This window comes from Podarcis erhardii (genome assembly GCF_964252035.2).
Source record: "Podarcis erhardii genome assembly, chromosome: 2".
NCBI lineage: Eukaryota > Metazoa > Chordata > Lepidosauria > Squamata > Lacertidae > Podarcis > Podarcis erhardii.
Window position 1 is genome coordinate 25028610 of NC_138498.1, and position 20404 is coordinate 25049013.

The following is a 20404-nucleotide window of genomic DNA, read 5'->3' on the forward strand; positions in this document are numbered from 1 at the left end:
TCAATGATCAATAGAGGATGTTGCACTTAGGCTATCCTAGGACGCACTGGTTATTTAGTAACAGTGTACAGCCCAATCGTATGCATGCTTGTACGGATGTAAACTCCTGTCAATGACTTACTCCTGGGTAAACGTGCACAGGATCGTGCCACAGTTTGCAAAACAAACAAGAGGCGCGCTGGAAGCAGGTGGTGCGTATTAAAGTGCGGGTGGGCGTGGCTGCCTTCTCTGCACTGCGCCGCAAGTGGCTGATCCAGGAAGTGCCCGCTGCACGTGCGCTGAGGCACTCGGATCTCGCCCCGGCTGCAGCCTGGCGCAGCAAATAGGTACGCGGACAGCCGGTCGAAGTACCCCTGCTCAGCTTTCGTGCTGGAAGCAAGATCCTGGAGCATAAGGGCAGCGGCGTTGCGCAGGCCACGGCTTTAGGAGATCTCTCCTGCAAAGCGCCCACGGGCGTCCCTGCTGCTCGCTGCATCGCCGGCCTCGCAAAATCTTGCCTGCGCAGGGAGACAACAACCACTTGCAACTCGCCTTGCCCAAAGGCGTTGCGTTACGCGGAGCGATGCGGATTCGCCGAGCTCGGGAGTTTAGAGGGAAGGTCCCCATTGGTCCAGAATCGGGGAAAGGGGCGGCGCAAAGCCCGCGCTCACACGGGCCGCGAACCGTGCAACGTGGGAGCGAGCGGCGCCTGCAGCAGCAGCAGCAGCAGCAGCGGTGGGGTAACTCAGCGACGCAGACCTGTGAGTGAATTGCCCCTTTGGGGCAGGCTGTCTTTGCTGGGGGTGCGAGCGGGGATTTGCAGATTTTGCAGGGGACAAGCCGGGTGATGGGTGGGACCGATCCTGAGTGGCAGGAGCAATTTAGCAGCCGCCAGCCTTTTCCGAGGGAGAGGGCGGTTTTGGAAGTGTCTCGTAAACAATCGGGGAGGGATGCAGAAGGAAGGGTCCGGTCACCGGATGCAAAAGAGGCCGGGGGCTCCCGCACCTTTGCTTGGGTGCAGGGGAAGGGAATTTCAGCTAGCGTTGCCGTGTGCTGCAGGCTACACCTGCTCCTATTCCCTCTTCTGCACGCAGCTGTGGAAGGAGTCGGTGCCCTGGCCTCTTTAGTATGGGGCCAGCCTGAGGAAGGGATGCATCGAGATATCTACCCCCAAACAAAGCTCTTGTGGGTTTTTGTGGCAATCCAGGGGATCGTGATGTTCTGGGGAGGGGTGGGGGTGGGGGGTTCAATAGGATTGGGGTGGCAGTGTGTAGCCAGATCTCCTGCTTACTCTTAAGCAAGCTTCGCCAACTCCAACTGGGGGGCGTGGAGGTTTCGTGTCCGCAATCGCTTCAAAATCGTCGCTGGGGATGGGAGCCAATGGAAGGCGGAATGCGGCGCTTCCGGTGCAGGGCGGCGCACTGGAAATTTCCGCCGCTGCGCAGCCTGCCTGGGAAGCCATGCTTCTCTCTGCCCGCCCAGCTGGCCCCGATGCCCGGCGCGTGGAGGGCGGGGCGCAGCTCGTGGTACGTAGCGCGCTGGCGCAATAGGAGGGTTCCCTTACCGCCCCCTACTTTCCCCGCGTGGTTTTAGGGGGTGTTTCCTCTCCCGTCCGCCTCTGACAAGGAAAATCAGAAAACGTCGCGTTGAAGCCCCTCTTCCTGTTGTCGTGCTCAGGTTGCAGCAGAGTCAGCCCCAAATATACTCTCTGCCAACTGATGCACATAGCTGGTTTTCTTTCTTTTCACATACATAGATCTGGATACAGTGGTACCTCGGGTTAAGAACTTAATTCGTTTTGGAGGTCCGTTCTTAACCTGAAACTGTTCTTAACCTGAGGTACCACTTTAGCTAATGGGGCCTGCTGCACGATTTCTGTTCTCATCCTGAAGCAAAGTTCTTAACCTGAGAAACTATTTCTGGGTTAGCGAAGTCTAACCTGAAGCGTCTGCAACCTGAAGCATCTTTAACCTGAGGTACCACTGTAGATAGATATGGTAGGGCCGTGGGTCAGTTACAGAGCAACTGCTTTGCGAGCAGCAAGTCAAAGTTTTAGTCGTGTGGAAGCCACAATCTAGTGCCACTCGCCTTCCATTCTGCACCATAGCTGTGGCGCAGCGCCCCACAAGGATACACGCCCGGTGCGACCGAACCGGTTGCATTCCCCTAAATCTGCTCCTAGGGACAGGGCCGGCCCACCCACGATGCAAGGTGAAAGGACCACCTTGGATGGCGAGATCTACAAGGGCAGCAGACCCGGCCTCCAAGGAACACATGACCTGCTTCTGCAGCTGTGGGGCACACCTTGGAAGACAGATCTGCCGCTGCCGCCTCCTCAACAACAGGAGATGCTGCTGGTGTCCTCCCACCTGAAACCTCACTCCCTAATATTCAGGTTCTGCGCTAGGATATATATATATACACATGAACATACTAAAATGGTAAAGAACTATGGTGTAACTGATCTCTGTCTGAGATCAATATTTGGTAACTTTTTTTCTACATTGCAACCAGGAAGTGAAAAGTGACAGCTGACAGGGCCACTTTAATTGGTTTGTACAAAGAAAGCATTCATCTGTATATTTAACTCAGCCCAGGGCTGTTTCGTTTGAGGGACCCGTGAAATTTAGGCTTTTCCTGCCTAATTCCTGGCATGAGCTAGTATGCACTGCTCGTTATGGCCTTCCACAATGTATTGTATTGTCATTATAGCCTACAGTATGGACTAACGTGTTGCTGAATTGGATGAAGTGTTTCCCCCAAAAAACATAGCTCTGTTTTTATTCAGCTGCAAATGCTTGCCAGGCTTGTTCCTGAAGAAAAGGTGAATTCAAGAGGAAAATGTTAAAACGAAGTATTGCTTGCCACAAAGGAAAAACAAAAGCAACATTGGATTTTATTGAGACTTGCCAATATGGCCAGATCCTGGGAAACCCCACGAAACTAACAAAAAAAACAGGTTTTAAAGTAATCCAGCAGGGTTTGGGCTTCACTTCTGTCTTGGTGGGCTTGCTTGGCATTGGGGGGAGATTCTGTATCTCAGTAGCAGAGCACGTACGTTGCATGTAGATCAGTGGCATCTCTAGTTTAAAAGGACCAGGTAGTAGATGATATAAAAATACCCTTGCCAGAGCCCCTGGCGGTCTGGGCTCAGAGCTGGTTTTAGGGTAACGTGACTGGTACAGCTTGATTGCCGCACTGCAGGGGTGCCACAACAATGCAGTAGAATGGAGTGGGGGGGGGGTTACAAAATTTTAGCGTCGCTGCTGAAATTTGAGAGCCGAACGTTTGCCACTCCTGGCCTAATGGGGCAAATAGCCTGGTCTGCTACAAGGCAGCATGAAATGTGAAGATGTGTTATTGAACCCTCTGGTTGTGGAGTGTGGCTTTTAGAGGCCAGCCATAGCTCATGGGTCTACCGGTCTTGATCTGCTAGATGTGGGGAGGGATCTCTGGACGGACCAGTGAAGTCAGTAAAATCCTGCTTAGTTTGGAGTGAATTGGCAGCCAGTCCCCCAAGAAAAACTCTAAAAGCTTGATGGGATAGATGAACTTAGATGTGATAGTCAACCAAGTTTTACTCCGAGTAGACCTGTTTAAATTAATGGATCAAACTCTGAGTAAAAGTTAGTTAAATTCCACCAAGGGTGTGTATGTAACTTCTTACAGCCTAAAGAATATTCTTTGTGGTGCCCGCAACATGTATTAATATAAGTAAATATTTTCTAGAACAGCACACTAGAGGGAACTCTCTAGCCTCTTTACAGCAAAGCCTGCTCTCTCTAGCCTTACACCCTATGTGTATTTAATGAGAATTTCTGCAAAGCAAATACGTTTGAAGATCATTTTGTAATTAATGTTCTTTTCCCCTTCCTTCCTAAAATTCACACCTGCATACTAAAATCTGCCGCACATTTAAAGTTTTAAAAAGAATGCTTCAAGTGAAATGAATATTTTGTTAAGGCTTTAAAGGAACAACCTTTTATGGAATCAAAGAATTGGACAGGATACATTTTTCTTGTTTTAGAGATGTGAATAAGCATTGAACGTTCCTTACAGTTATGTAAATACAGCAATTAGGTCTTGGGATGGGAGCGCCACTAGACAGATAAAGCTACCCATCAACCAAGTTTGCACATCTGTTCCCCTCCCCCATAATATAGATTTGTTCCCTCCTTTTTGAATGAATGAGAACATCCTCCAATCTGTGTGTATGTGAAAGCCCCTCAAAGCCTGGAAAAATGCTGCTCCTTATTTTCAGACCTCCACATCTCCACGATACCATTGAGCATATGGGGACTGTGAATTGGTCTGCTGTAACTAATAAGAATGCAGACAGTTTAATAAGGACTTCTCTGTATTAATAAAGACCATCACACTTGATTATGTAGTGCTTCTAACATAGAAGCCATGGGGCAGTAATCCTCTTCATCATCACAATTCGGTGAAGCAGGTCCTTTGGAAGGAAGGGAAGGATAGAAATATTACCAATAATGAAGATAGCAATCATTCTTACTATAAAGATAAGAAACTGAAGGTGGCAGCTTGTGACTTGCTGAAGATGAGCTAGCAAGGCCATCAAAAGCGGGTGCTTCAATCAAGTGGCTAGCAATAGGTGATCAACAAAAGGATGCTTGGAAAACAAATCTTTTCCCCCAAAGGATATTGAGGGTTGGGGGAGAAGCATTTTGTTTAATGGCCAAACATTTGGCAGTCCCATGCATATGCTGTACACCTATTTTACTCCAACCAGAAAGTGCTTCTACTTTGTAATGCCGTTATTAGTGTTACAGCTTTATAGTATGGGGGAAAGAAGTTTGATGCTTGTACAACCAATCTAGAGTTTCATGTTGTTAACGGGCATGCAGCACTCATGCACAAGTGGATTTCCCCATTCACTTAAACTCTGCCTGTGCAGAGTTGTCCACTTAAGTGAAGTGAATGTGAGTGTCTTTGTGGGTGGGAGAGGGGTGTGCGTCTGCTAGAAGTTCTGTACTCTGGCGGGGCCATTGGATTCACTTTTCGCCAGAAAAAGTAGCCAAGCTGTTCCCCTGCTTGGAGTGACCCTTCCTGTGACAGGTGGTTGTGACGGCTGCGCCCGATAGCTGGTTGATACTTGGCGGAGACCAAGGTGTGGGATGGTGAGAATAGAAGTCGTCTCATTGTGGTAGAAACTTCAGCTTAACTTTGTTAGATGAGTTACAGATAGGTAGCCGTGTTGGTCTGCCATAGTCAAAACAAAACAAATTCCTTCCAGTAGCACCTTAAAGACCAACTAAGTCAGTTCTTGGTATGAGCTTTCGTGTGCATGCACACTTCTTCAGATACGGTATCTGAAGAAGTGTGCATGCACACGAAAGCTCATACCAAGAACTGACTTAGTTGGTCTTTAAGGTGCTACTGGAAGGAATTTGTTTTGTTTTGTTAGATGAGGCGGTTTTAGGCAGCTTCCCCTGCCAACATACACATGTTGAAAGAATGTTTTTGTGGGGGGTTTCTCCAGCTACACACCCTTTTGGAGTCAAGTCTAAGAACCACACTGCCTACATGTTCATAGTGTGTCAGAGGCATGCGTTACAGTGTACATGGATCCTTTTCCATGTGAGGAAGGATCCCGAACCAATCCGTAACCTGCCTCATGTAGAGATGCTCTGCATGCGTATCTATTTCTTCCAGTACAATACTTTTTGACCGGATGATGCATGACAGATGGCCATCTAACCTTTGCTTAAAAACCTCCAAGGAAGAAGAGTCCACCAACTTTCATGGGAGTCTGTTCCACTGTTGAACAGTTCTTACTGTCAGAAAGTTCTTCCTGGTGTTTAGATGCAATCTCTTGTAACTTGAATCCATTCGTTTGGGTCCCAGCCTCTGGAGGAGAAAGCAAGATTGCTCCATCCTCCATGTGACAGCCTTTGTGATATTTGAAGATGGCTATCATATCTCCCCTCAGGCCCCTCTTATCCAGGCTAAACATACCCAACAGCCATGCCTTGTAAATCTTGGTTTCCACCATTTATCATCTTGGTCTCCCTCAGTTTAGATACTATGTTGTGTTCACGGCAGATCAGATTTCCAGAGCTACCAGAGCTCGGGCCATTTGTGTGTTTTAGTGTTTGTGAGATTGCCGTAGGTTTTTAATGAATAAAACTTGCTTGGCTGAAAGGCACATGGGAAGATGGAGGAGTAAAGAGGAATTATTAAACCGAAACATGAAGGTTGATTTCTTTTTTTAAAAAAGTTTATTGCAAAATTCAGTGTTTGGTAGCACTTCCAGAGTTCACTAATTACAGTACAGAACAAACCAGCAATCCATGTTATATCCTGATTTTGGATCTTTTGTGCACACAAATATGCTCTTAGTCATGCTAATATAGTATGTACTTGGAACAATAACTTACGATGTGGTCTGTTATACACATATTATTTAGTAATGGAAATCCTTGTATAAAGAAGAAGATACAGTAGAACCTTGTTAAACTGCAGGACCAGCTAGGTTTTCCCCACAAACACAGAATGTGCTCCGTAACCGTTTTATCTTCGGCAAAGTTGTAACAGCAAAAAGTACTGTACTGAGGTCTTTTATTACGGAGATGTCATTAATTCAGCCAATTAATTTAGTACAGTATGTTAACTTTTCTAGAGGTATAGTGACAAATAATTCATAAGGTAAGCTTGCTAAATAAATAAATAAATAACACATTTTTGCAAACATAAGTTTCATGTTTCATTTACTTGCTAGTTCCAGAAAAGTGACCCACCTCCCCATTGGGGATGGTGCATGTCTCCCACTTGTGGCTGCAATTTATCAAGGTTCTGCTGTACATTATAAAGTGCTGAAGTTATTCAAAGCACACTAAACTGCAGTTGTTTTCATGCAGTTTTCATGCAGTGAGGGAGGAGGGTGGATTGCAAAAGCCACTCCTAATGATAGAGCACCCTTCCCCGTGTTTTTTTTTTTGGGGGGGGGCAGCTTAACATCCTGAATTGAAATGACTCGAGTGGAACATACTTCCAAATAAGTATGCTTAGGTTTCAGACTGGTACGGTGGTACATCCGGTTGCAGATGGGATCTGTTCTGGAGGTCCGGTCGGATCCCAAGGTTTCCACAACCTGAGGACCCCTTCTGCGCATGCGGCGAAACCTGGTAAAATACTTCCGGGTTTGCCGCATGTGCATCCCGAAGTTTACGTAACCAGACGGTTACGTAAAGGGAGGTACGACTGTATTTCAATGTTAAGGACACTTAGCTTGCAAGTATGTTCCACTCTAAAGATCAACCAGCATCTTCGTAAATGGGTTTGAACCTTAAACACATTGAAAGTGCAAGGACCTCAAAAAATGTATTTGGGTGCCAGTGGTTGCTCTCTTTTAAAATCGGATTGTCCCTCATTTCTATGGCTGACAATGCATAAGCATCTTAGCAGAGCAGTCAGCATACAATGCCACTTCTACTGAAATACTGAAACGCATTTGAATCTGTACTGTGTGTATCCAGGACCAAAAGAAACATTTTTATTTTCTCATTTTGTCCCCCTGAGTTGTCTCATTGACAAAAAAAATTGCGTAAAAGTGGGACAAGCAAGCTTGTGTTACCACTGATAGTTATCTATTGAGTGTAAGTGAATAGCTGACATGTTGCCTTGTTTAATCATTCCCTTTCTTTACACATAATTGACTGTTAATGGGAAGCAAACCCAACTCTGCAGCCAATTGAGCATCCAGGGTGGTGGCATAATCATTTTTAGGACCAGTTATTTGATGCCTGTGGCAGCTGTTGAGTACACTTGTTAAATTTAAAATAAGAATTACACTGCAAGTTTCTCTTTGCTTTAGGTTCTCTCTAGCGATCCGTGTGCAGAATTTAGCTGTTGTGAACATTCACAAACACATGAGACGCCAAGGCCCAGCTCATAACGTTTGGCTCCACGTGATCCCCGGTTTGCCTGCTTAGGGGCTCATAGCCCAGTGTGAGTTGCATGGAGTTGATGATTGCCATGTGTGTGGTCATGACTGCTCAATACAGGGACAGCTTTCAGTCTCGCAAATGGCAGCACTTTGGCCTGTATAACACACACACACACAGTCAGTGCTTCCATGCAGTTCAAGGCCCCATACAAGGCAGTGTCTGTAGGCTTGAGCATGTCTTGCACCACCTGAGAATGTGAAACCTATATACTTTGGTGCAAGCCTGGCTCAAGCCTACAGGTGTAGGGAGACTCACTGTGAGAGCTGAAGGCCTGCTTCACAACATACAAAAGAAAAGGAAAGGAAAAACAACCAACATACAGTAAAAAGAAGGTATTGTCTTGAAAATTCTCTCACTAGATTCAGCAAATTGTTTAACCACTGGGTTCAGTTTTACTCAACAGCTGGAACTATGATTCCTGTTCAGGACTGAATTCAAGAACAGCATGTTTGCGTGCCTTGTGTTTTAAAATAGTTTGTCTCGAAAAGAACAGATAACACTGCTACCTACACCTTAAAAAAACCCATATCAATAAAGTTTTACAAAATATCAATGCATTTAAAATACCTGTGAAAAGTGTTAACCCCCTACCTCCCCACACTTGCCCATACAGACATTGTCTAATAGTCTTAAAATAAATAGGTAATTTTATTTTATATTTTAAAAAATGCAATCAAGTTGGTTTATCTAACTACCAAAAGAGAACATGACTTCAGCAGTGCTCAGAGGGAATCCCCACTAAATTTCAATGAGATGGGAAATCTTAATGAGGGACCAGGAAGGGCTGGAGCAGTAGTCTTTTGCCCTGCCAGTTTGGGGGTAGAAGAAGAGGACCATGGGGTATGCAAACTCCAGAGGGGTCTAGCTCAAGTCCCTCTCTGCAAAACAGGCCAATTTAGAATCCATTAGATCCATGTCTGGCCCAGTTCTACCCCATAGGGACCCTGTCCAAACTATAAATGAGCACAGGATTCCAGCCCTAAGGTTGCAGTTTGTATGCCCACTTTTAAATATGCCCTATTGAAAGCACTGAAAAGTTCTGAATAAACATACATAGGGTTGGACTGTATCAGCGTTAAATCTGGAAAGATAATGGTCCCATGAAATATCCACAATAACTGGCCATAAAAATAGAATAGTAACCTCCAACTTCCCAACCTACATGAAGTTCAAACAAGTTTTAAAAACAAAACCCTGTTAATTCTCTTCGATATATCATTTAGCTCAACCCCCTTTACCCTCTCTGAAATTAGTATCTACTAATTAAAACAACTAAAAGGTTCAAAATAACTTGTTTTGTTACAAGACACATCCTTGCTCTTTGTCTAATGCAATAGTTGGTTTCTTCCCCGTGATTTTGGAACTGGGAATACGATAGCTTGAGCCACAACTTCATGCTAGATAGGAGTGCGCTTAATGGAGGTCAATGGTGGGGGGCATCAGAATTTGTGGCGTTTATACAAAAAAACCTATCTAACAATAAATCTTTCTGAAAGGGTTGATAGCATCTGTTCACATTTATGATTTTGCATTCCCTTTAAAGTGTAGATTTGAGAAGGTGGATCAGGGCTGATGTGCTTTGCCCCCCCAATCTAAACTCTGTGTGTGTGTGTGTGTGTGTGTGTGTGTGTGTGTGTAAAAAAAAATATTCAGGCCACGCTATCACTGCTTCTTGAAGAATCCTCGTTTCTTCCAAGATCAGGCTCTATAAAGTCTTCTGGTACATCCTGCAAAGGCTTTGACACATTCTCTTCTACTGGGTCCTTCTTCCTTTGACGTACCTTCTTGCAAGGCCTCACCAAAGAAAGGAACACGGCAGCCAGCAGCATCCCAGCAGCACAAGAATAGAATGCAGAGCTATAGTTCTTTGTGGTATCCACTAACATACCTATAAGGGTGAGAGGGGAAAATATATATATTGCAACGTCATGTCAAAAGCTGCGTTTTGTACAAGCCTATAAAAATCTCTTTGTACAAGTTCATTTATTTTTTTTTGCAAAGTAGTCCAGAGCTGTAGCTATGGAATGCTCAAATGATGTTTGAGGATTTTATGCAAGAGCAATTTAAAGGAAGATACTAGATATTATTATTTACTATACTAGATAATTTAAAGGAAGATACTAGAGGAAAACACTGAGGGAGAAGTGCCACTTGTGCATAAACATCTCCCTCCCCCCTTCCACATAGCATTAACAATAATGATAATAATAATAAATAAATGTACCCCGCCCATCTGACTCTGGACAGCATCCAACATATCCAAAAGCATCTTAAAACTTTACACTTCCCTCATGCCATATCCCTTCATTTGCAGGGTTAGAGTTGCTGGGGGGCGGTTCTGTGGGAGTAATTTCTGAAGCTACAAAATATGTTTATTGCAGCCACTACCTTCCCCAAATTACTTAGAAGATGGGCTTGCAAAAATCATTGGAAAGAATGACCCTTTTGACTAAAGTACTTCCCAGTAAGTGTACTCTGGATTTCTGCCCATGATTTCCTATGACCTCATGCTTGTAAACAGTTTTCGGAATGTTGTTGCAGTTCCTGAACTGCAGTTCTCAAGCGAGGTAATTAAAAGTCATTCTTAAAAAGAGTATTACCCCCCAGTGCAAGGCTTTCCATGCATGTTGTGGTAGCTATTAACAACCACATAGAATCACGGCTGTCTAGGATAGACAAGTTTTCTTAAGGAAGAAGAAACTACTAAAGGAAGAGGAAACCCTCCCCCCCTTATTTAATGTCTACTTGGACATTTACTGTTGGAAATCTACTGTTTTTGTGTTGTTTATAGCATCTGTGTCTTTCAATCAAATGTGTTAGCTGATGCCCTTCTCATAAGCCTTGTGCATCATTTAGACCTTTCCCCTTCAAGGAGATTGAAGGGCCCCCCATGACCTATCCCCTCTTTGTTCTTTGCTTACTTGCACTTGAATTGAAAACAAGAATGGCCTTGGGCAGTCACCTTCTCACCTGATTGTCAATTCCCACCATAATTCTTCTGAGGAGATTCTGAAGCACGTTGTAAATTAAAAGTACTATACAATCATACCTCTTGTTACATTTGCTTCAGGTTACGTGTTTTCATGTTGTGTCCCATGGCAACCCAGAAGTACCAGAAAGGGTTACTTCTGGGTTTTGCTGCATGCGCAGACGCGCAAAATGACGTCCTGCGCATACACAGAAGTGGTGAATTGCGACGCACGCGTGCGCAGGTTGTGTTCCTTTCATGTTGCGAACGGGCCTCCGGAACGGATCCCATTCGCAACCAGAGGTACCACTTTACTAACAACAGTGCCAGCAGTCAAGTTGTCTTTTTGTCTATCCTTGGAGATAGCTGAAATGTGTTGCGGGGAAGGGTTTTCTTTTCGCTTAGGTGTGAGCTACTTAGTCTCCAGCGAAAAGTAACCTGGATGGCAGTAATCAGGCTAATTTATTTAAGGGTGCTGATGGTAACTTGGTTTTCTGGAAAATGTGCATGTGCTGTTGTGTAGTGTCTTCTTCCAAGATGCAGCCATTTCCAATTGCTAACCTGCTAGTCACTGTTTTCCATGAATGCTCCCACATCTTTCTATTGATCTCACCCTTAGCTCACCTCTAGTTGTTTGAAAGCATTTGTTCCCTTTCCCAGTTGTTACCTAGCTAGAACAGAAGTTAAGAACAGTTGGGTGCATCTCATTTTTACCTGCAAGGGGTGGTCCAGCCAACCCTGATAAACTTTGAATAAATACGTAAACTCCCGCAGCAGAGGACATCTTCTCTATGCCGACGACGTCATCTTCAGCCAACATAGGGATGTGTGTGCCTGCCACTGTCCCAAGCATGAACCCGAAGTAAATGCTACATATCATTAGTCCCCAAAAATTGTATGCAAAAGGGAAGGCAAAGAGGGCAATATCCAGCAGAATGACACAGATGAGTTCAATGTAAATTTTCCGGATAGGCTTTTTGTTGAGGACCCAGCCGGCGCTGATTCTGCCAAAGACCTCGGCAATTGCCATCGCTGAGAGTATGTATGCGGAGTGGTCCTTGTTTATTCCAAGGCTCCTGCTAAGTGGAATGATGTATAGGGAAGGAGCAAAGAATCCCAGAGTAGCAAATAAACCAAAAAGTGCATAACAAATAAAGCCATGGTCTTTCATCACAGAGAAGTCTAGGAGTTGAGGTTTTGGTTCCTTGGCAGGGATGCTACTAGCTTCTATGAGCACCTCTGTGATTTCCTTTGGTGGTCCCTCGCTTTTCAGTTCTGATTTGGCATCTCCAGGCGTGTTGCGAAGTGAGGTAGTTACTTCTACTCCTGAGTCAATGGAATCTATGGAGGTGCGTGTCTGTTCATTTTCAAGCATGTATTTTGTCTGACTCTGCTCTTCTGCTGCCGACACACTCACTTCTTCCTGCACTTTGATTATGATGGGCCGCAGCAAGAATCCACAGGCCACAATTCCAAGCTGCAGTAGGCCAACAAACAGGAGGCTATGCCTCCAGCCAATGTGCTCCTTCAAAGCAGTGATAGCTACAAATAAGAAAAAGTAAAACACATCTTTCACTGATGGAACAGGAAGCTCTGATTTACAAAGGTAACACTGAGGCTCAAGTTTTTAGGGTCAAGTTATGCCCAATCTTGTTCATAGTGTCTCCTACACACTTGACTCAAACATTTGGGACCAGCTTTGGCAGTATATGAAGCAGGATCTAAGATATAAGAAGATGTTAACAAGGAACGAGGTTTCATGCACCGCCTGGCCTCCATATAACAAGCCATTTCTCACATATGCTATGCAGGAAAGCAGGGATGGCGACAGTACATATCAGCTCAAACTAGGCACAGACACTGTCTGCTTGTTAGGGGGTAATCTAGTGCAGAGGTCTTACTTTCCCAGGTATGTTAACCTACACCCTCTGGAGAAAGAGATAGGGAAGGTATCTTTCTCAACCGCATCAAAATAGAAGGCAGGCTCTCCCTTATTTTACAACACAGCTGGAGATGACGCAGTTTAAAGGCAAAAGGGAGTTTTTAAAATGGCAAAAGGACTAGGAGAAAGCACAACTTATCTTAGCACGTTTGAGAAGGCTTGATGTAATCCAGCTTTTTGAGATCTCAGGTTTGGGATTTCTCAAGTGAGAAATCCTCTGGTTTCCATATCAAATAACTTTTCATATAGGCTCTGCGTTATTCCAAGGTAGCTGGGGTTAGCGCTTAGCGCTAATTTTAGCTTGGAAAAAACTGTACTGGGAACCCACCAGATTGTATGTCATCGGGTTGCTATGCCCTTTAGAGTTTGTAAAAATAGTGCTAGGCTGAGAGTGGGGGCATGGGTTTGCCAGTGGTGGTGGGGGGAATAGTCTGAATTCAAATCTAACAACCAGCAGGATAGAACATAATTACAAAGATGGGAACTTTGCATTTTCTCTTCTGCGTGCTTTCAAGATATAAAGGTACTGTGGTTATATTTATCCCCCATTCTCTGTTCCCAACAATGTATTTTTGCACCTCCACACCTGTGACTTTCCAACTGACTGTTCCTGGGAGTCCACATAAGAGTGGAAAGATGATTTGGCTCTAGCAAAGGACCATGCCTGACATATATCTTCTCTTGACCGATTTCCTCCCAAAGATGTAACAGTTCTTTAATGGAGGTACAAGGTACAAGGATATTAATGATCTGTGCTTTGGTGACTTGATATTCTGAGACTGATTGCAGAAGGCATTTTGGCTTCAGATAAGAGTTCTCTGGATTCCTGGCAAGGAGCAAAATGACCCACTGAACCATTATAATCTGAACTTTGGGGAGCCTCCACAACCAGCTCAGAATTTGTGTGCTGGAACTAGCTGAAGGGGTCCAATTTCCTCTACACCACCATGCCCAATCCCTGGATTAGATGGCCCTTAATCAAACATTTGGTGGGAATAAGGTCACACCATTAAGCCAACTGAGCTGTTTTAACATGTATTTAAGATTCAAGTTAACATTGTGATCATGGGAAAATCTCAGAAGGGTATTTCAGTACCTGGTGCAAAAGAGAAGACAGCAAAGCATTCTCCTGTGGAAGCTACCGCTGTGACTAATGAACGCTTCTTGTCAAAGTACTGTGACAGAATGGTGACTGTAGGCAGAAATGCAAGGCAGTATCCTAAGCCTATAAATAAAAGCCAAACAAATGCTATTAGTGCATGACAATAGCGGAATTGTAGACATTGGATGAAACCATTTCATTAGTGTGTGGTTTTTTAAAACCACTCACTCTAGACCAGGGGTTAACCGGCCCACGAGCCACCCTGAACCAAGCTGCCTGGTCAGTGAGTCCCTGCGCTGTGCTAAACCGTGCAGGGACTCGCTTCCGCAGAGCCAGAAATACTGTCTGTGAATGTGCAGACACCAAAAATCGCGTCTGCGCAGACGCAGACCCCAGAAATCACATCTGCGCACACGTGATCTGGCCCATGGAGGTATCTCCGCTGGAGTGAACCGGCCCAGGCGAGGTAAACCTTGCCAACCCCTGCTCTAGACATACCACCCACAATTAGTGATGTTGCTTGCTAAATATTTGCAAAGTTGGCCATTTCTTATTAACAGCAAGCGTAATTTTTCAAGCTATTTGAATGCATCATACCAGGCTTCTGAGTGAGGTTATCTGTTTAGTTCTACCCATCTATGATACTGTTAATAACAACCCAGGGAAGTTTCCATAAAGCCCAATAACTCCACAAACCCAAGACCCACCAAGAATTAGTATTAGGAGGTGGTTGTTTTTGCAAGATTTCTTGGCCATTATGAACCTGGAGAATATAAAACATTTATCTTGGGGCGGGGGGGGGGGGAGAGATAACTGGCAGTTTCACTAGACGATGGACCATGTTAACTTACCTGAGACTATGCCAATGGAGATGTACATGTCAACAACTGTGCGTGCAAAGGAGCCTGTGACCATCCCAGTACTGATCAGTAAACCTCCAATCACCACCACCAGGCGATGACCAAAACGATTAGTCAGTACTGTAGAAAGAGGAGCTGCAAAAGAGGGAAACGATTTTTTTCCAACATGTACCTCTTTCAAATTACAATAGCGACTCTCATCATATGCAATAATAAGCTTTGCTGGCTTTTTATTATATTACAAGTGGCACTGTAGTATTTATCTTGCATAAACCATGGGTTGGTGTTAATTTAAAAACAAAGGGCCTAGCTGCTATTTCCTTTGTAAAAAAAAATGCTTTAGTTTTAGGCAAATTCCAGGTTGGCAGAGCCCCAATTAACCCTCCGGCAGACCTTTGTATTAAGTATGAAATAGCTGACACCATGTAGGTCAATGTTCCAGTGATTCAATTTCAGTTCCATATTTGCTTTTTTTTTTTTGCTTTTCCAGAGGACCAGTAGACAAGGGTCTCAAGTGAAATGTGCCTTCTGTCAGTAAACTTGAATTAAACTACCATACAGAGCAGATGCTAACACACATAAATGGAAGGGAGACTGTTTCCCAGAAGGTTAACTAATGTGATTTAATTAACTCAAAAAAACAACTGTTAATCTCAGAAACAAGCCTTCATTGTTCTGGTCCCTTTTTTCAGACTTATCTTCCCCTAACCAAAGAACTGGTTTGATTGAGTTGCCTTCTTGGGGTAAACACTAAGGAGCAGTGTCTGCTGGGAGGAGATTCCTCTGTTCTAGCCACACTGAAACCAGCTTTGTCCTTCGCTTTAACTCTCCATGCATTACAATGGTGGAGGTGGAGCAAAAGTATATTGTGCCCAACTCTTAACACTACTTTCTACATCTTCTCTCAGATTATCTTGCCCTCTTGGTCCCTTCACTCCTTTAACATTTCTTTCCTTTTCTGTTCTTACAGAAGCACTTCTAAATCCTTGGAAGTGTCACAACTGACCTTGAAAATTAAGCAAAGTTGTGTTCTTATGCATCAGCTCTAGTTGTTAAGCCGGCCCTATAAATGAGGGGAGTCTGAGAAACGGAGGCTTTTAAAAGTACTCTCAATCTGTGTGTGTAAACAGGGTGTCCAGTGAACCTCTGTGTGCATTTTGCTTGTCAGTGTTTGCCAACAATTAACATAGTATGTGGATACCATACATACAGTTTCTTGGTACTTATGTAGGACTGTGATATATGTGCAAAATTACAGCCCTACAACCACACGATCCTAAGAGCCCAGACTTCTACAGAGTGAAAAGGGATAGCTCAGTCGGTAGAGCATGAGATTCTTAATCTCAGGGTTGTGAGCCCCAGGTTGGGTGAAAGATTCCTGCATTGCAGGGGGTTGGACTAGATAACCCTCATGGTCCCTTTTGCTCTACAATTCTGTGCTTCTATGAAATAATAGGTAGGCATGCTTCTCTTTGCATAGGGACCAGGCTCTCAGTTTAAACACAAGATGTGCTGCATGCTCACTCACCTGTAAATGTTAGTACAAAAACACATATTGAGATAATCCATGATATCCTACTGTTGCTTTCATCAAAACTTTCCATTAGGTCTATAAAGAAGACTCCAAAAGACTTGATAATGCCGTATGTCAGGGCTTCCACAAAGAAGAAAGCAAAAGCCACAATCCAGCCCCATCCTCCATCAGGCACTTTAGTATAAACATTGGGAGCAAGGCATGACATTCTTGTTGCTTTGACAGTCATTTTTAACCTGGAATGACAGGGAGAGACAGAAACAGAGCGAGATCAGCACATTTTCTAAGAACATCTCATATGTCTGCTTGGAAGTAGGCTTACTCAGTTCAGTGGGGCTTACTTCCTCCTAAGCAGGCTTGGGATCACAGACCTTGTTACAAAAGGTAACTTGTCTTTTCCATCTCACACAGATTTTCTGCTGCTTCGGGACCGTATCCTAATGGAAGCATTTCCCTTTTAGGATAAGATCGAACTAGTTGAATCAAGAATCAGAAAAATATGTTTCATCGTAAGGACCAGCTGGTTCCATTTAAGAACAAGCAATTAAGAAGCAGTCATCTGACTTAAATACAGTGGAAAGGAGGTAATTTAGTGAAAAACCCATGACAGACCCAAAGGCCCTGTGAAATTTCACAAATGCTGTGAAAGGGTTCTCCCAAACTTGCAGTTTTGCATTGCATAAGCAGACAGATGGCATCCCCTAGAAGGGACTCTGCCTTCCATCCTTCCTTCCAGACTTGAGTTCTGTCACAGCCCAAGCCTATCTATGATTCTAGTCAGCAGTTGCACATGCTAAGGTTTCTGGGTGATGTTGATAAAGGACCTACATTGAGCTGCTTGGTGTTGACTCCAAGACAACAAAATCAAGCCAATTTGTTTCTTGTGCAGCTGCTTTATATAACCCGGGTTTATTTGGATCCAGCTAGGGACTTCCTCATAGCCATCTAGGTTTTCTACATACTGCTAAAACTTTTGAGGTAACTTTTTTAAAAAAACCAAAAATAACTATGCCACTATTGTGCATCACATGCATCCACAAGCTAGGGAATTCAGACACACTTGGCAAATCTCCTTAGTTCATGTTAGAAACTCAGATATATGAGTAAATCTCCAAAGGGCACCTTAAACCTAGGTTGCGGTCGCCACAACAGAATATCTAGGCTCCATTTTCCTCCAGTGGTGTTCTTAATTATTAATAATAATTTCAGTTCTATATGACTTTATATTTTAAAGAAATAATCTCAAAGCAGTTAAGAGAAGAATCTTAAGTGGCACTTTGCTTTCCCCCATATTTATTTACCTTCTTAATTTATATAGCTCACCATAGCAGAAGTACTCTAGGAAGCCAGTGTGCTATAGTGGTTAGAGCGTCCGACTAGGACCTGGGAGATCAGTTTTCAAATCCCCACTCAGTCATGAAGCTCAGTGGGTGATTCTGGGCCAGTTTCGTGATCATCTTGCTCCCAGGATACAATGCAACCAAATTTGTTTTCAGGGTAGTAAATATATTTTCAGAATGCTCTGCAGAGACACTCGCCATAGAACAAACAACCCTACAATTAACTTTCTGCATCTGACCAGGTAGTCATTATTGAAAGGGGGGGGGGACTGGTTCACTGTTTTGGGATTCTTCAGTAATTTACCTTTCCTCTGAATGTCCTTAAGCTACAGTTTCCTAGAGGTAAGGACTGGTTTGTGTTATGAAATATTGGGGAGGAGGGTGGAAGATGTCCTTCAGCAAACCTTCATCTTGCCTCACCTCAACAGCTAGCATTTTTGTTCTTATCAGTTTTACTCATTTTAATTACTTAGAAAAGTCTGTACATGAGTTTTGAAAACAATATCCAAATGCTCCCATTGTGTGGCAAGTTCTGCTACACAATTATAACTGTTTCAAGTTTAACTGTATATAATATGTATTTGTTTATATATAATATATATTTTATCTTCTAGTTCATCTAATTGTAATGTATGCAGAGTACGGTGTGTCTAAACCATTGAGAGTATCTTCAGTGGGTTTAGTTAGACATACCTTCATTTGCCTAGAATTGGGCTCTTATGATTCTTTTAGTGGTAGTACTGAAATATCTAGTAGGTTTTTCAGAATTGCTTATGGAGAGAATTGTAATTGCATTAAAACATGATCAGCAACTATCTGAAAGGTTATTTTCTAATAACTTAAGAATGAATAATATTAGCCTTTAAAAGAATCCCATTGGCATTGTACTTTTCACCTGGAGACTATAACTGGGCTGTAGATTGGAGGCAGTTTTTGAACTTGAGTTTGCAAGAACCAAATTAAAGGAAGATTATCTTTTATCCATTCATCAAATCTAATATATTTCAGTGCCACCCTGTAGTACATCATTAGATGCAAGGCCAATAAAGGTATAGAATGCTTAGTAATATGCAAAGAATTAACTAGCTAGGAACAGCAGTTGCTATCTCTAGTAATGCCTGCAGTGCGCAGGTGCTTATGAAATCACAGGACAGGACAGTCTATTCCCCAAAGATCTCGTGTTTGAAGGAATCTGAAGCCTATTTTTTCAACCACTCTGTGTAAAATAAGAGCAAGAACTCTTTTCAAATTGCAGTCTTGATGCAAACTGGCTAAAAATATCAGTCCGATAAACCATATCAAGTCATGTTAGCATTGCAACAAATCCTCTGAAATACTGACTTGCAGATGAATTTTTCATCATGTGGGGCAGAAGGAAAAATACATTCATGGACTGAATTTTCGCTGTGACTGTGTAACGTGCTTGGCTATACAGAAGTTAAAGGCAATACACTCCGGTGCATCTGCAAGGCAGGTCTGGTTTTGAGAAAATACACTCTCTCATCTCTGCCGTGCAGGACAGGCTTAGATACCAGTTTGATCCGCTTCTGATGAGTACCATATTGTGAGTCCCATTGAGGGCATTCCAGGCTGCTGCTCAAGCAAAGACCCGACTACAGCCTGGGTAACAGAACTTAAGCAGCATGCCAGGCTGAATCAGGATAGGATGATGCCTGCAGAATTTGCAGTCAGAGAGAGAAGCGAGGGAGACACTTTTGGCGCCCACGTTGCGCCATGCGGTTATCCTTAATCCGGTTCAAAGCGCCTTGATACCTTGTTGGAATGCAGAGGTGTCCAGGTCTATAGCGTCACATAAACAACCCCAAGCTAAGTTTCTTTAAGGAGAGGTGGTCAATGACGAGAGACCATACTATTGTGTGCAAAGAGGTTCCTCTGGGAGTGGGGAAAATACCTTCTTCTGAAGGGGGGAAAAACCCCAGCCCCCTCCAACCTGAAGGGATATGGATGAGAAAAGAGACATCTACTTTCCTTTTGATGCCCTCCATATGCATCACTTTGCACATCACAATTTAGCCGGCTCCTTCAGAAGGTGCCACATAGTCCCCCCCCTTAAAAAAAAAAAAGAGTATGTGGCAGCAAATAACGTTTTTTTAAAAAAATAGCTACAGCAGCAAGACAACCAAACTTCAGTGTCCAGAAGAAAAGCCACTTACCGAGTCGGTAGATGCTGCAGCTGCAACTTGGGCAGAGGAAACGGAGGAAGGGAAAAAAAAAGATTCCTCCCCGAGCTGCAGAGAAGTGCAGCTTTGGCCTATGGCCCGGTCAGTAACATGCTGAGGTGGCCTGGGAAGACGCCTCAGCTTCGAGACCCCTTTTGGAGAGGGTGGAGCCTGTGCCTCAGACAGACCCCCTTCGCTTCGGCGGGGAAGAGAGGAGCAGGTCGCTGCTCCCCCACCCCCCCGTTACCCGACGCAAGGCTCTCTCCGCCGGTGCCAAGGCTGCCCCATGCCCAGCGGGGTGCACCGTGGGGCGCCGCTCCTCGCCTGCCTGCCTGCCAGCTAGCCAGGCGGGCTCCCTCTTCGCACCCCCACCTGACTCTCCTCCGCCCGGTCCCTCTCGCAACTGCGGCAGTGCTGCCGCGGCGCTCGAGCTCAAGCTTTTTATACCGGCTCGAGCCGGTCTCCGCCGGCGGACCCGGCGCGCGCGGCAGCAGCAGCAGCAGCAGCAGCTCAGCAGCGCCATGTGCGC

General features: G+C 44.3%; 2 protein-coding genes across 8 annotated transcripts in view; one reads left to right on the forward strand and one right to left on the reverse strand.

Annotated features, from left to right (window-relative positions):
- Window positions 1-201: 201 nt before the first annotated feature.
- ARSG (arylsulfatase G) overlaps window positions 202-20404 on the forward strand; it is a 125498-nt gene continuing 105295 nt past the window's right edge. For 3 of the 7 annotated variants that reach the window (XR_014153303.1, XM_081849740.1, XM_081849742.1), the window contains exon 1: window positions 209-740. The gene's annotated coding sequence lies outside the window, so the exon portion shown is untranslated. Of the gene's footprint in view, window positions 741-16816; window positions 16940-20404 lie in introns of those variants that run through there. The other 4 variants (XM_081849746.1, XM_081849745.1, XM_081849744.1 and 1 more) reach the window with 4 other exon arrangements.
- On the reverse strand, window positions 6203-20342 carry SLC16A6 (solute carrier family 16 member 6). The gene is made up of 6 exons (XM_081849760.1): window positions 19870-20342; window positions 16350-16591; window positions 14813-14956; window positions 13956-14084; window positions 11632-12459; window positions 6203-9837 (listed from the first exon to the last, which is right to left on the reverse strand). Exons 2-6 carry the CDS (start codon window positions 16582-16584, stop codon window positions 9599-9601), a joined length of 1575 nt encoding a protein of 524 aa, XP_081705886.1. The 5' UTR covers window positions 16585-16591; window positions 19870-20342; the 3' UTR covers window positions 6203-9598.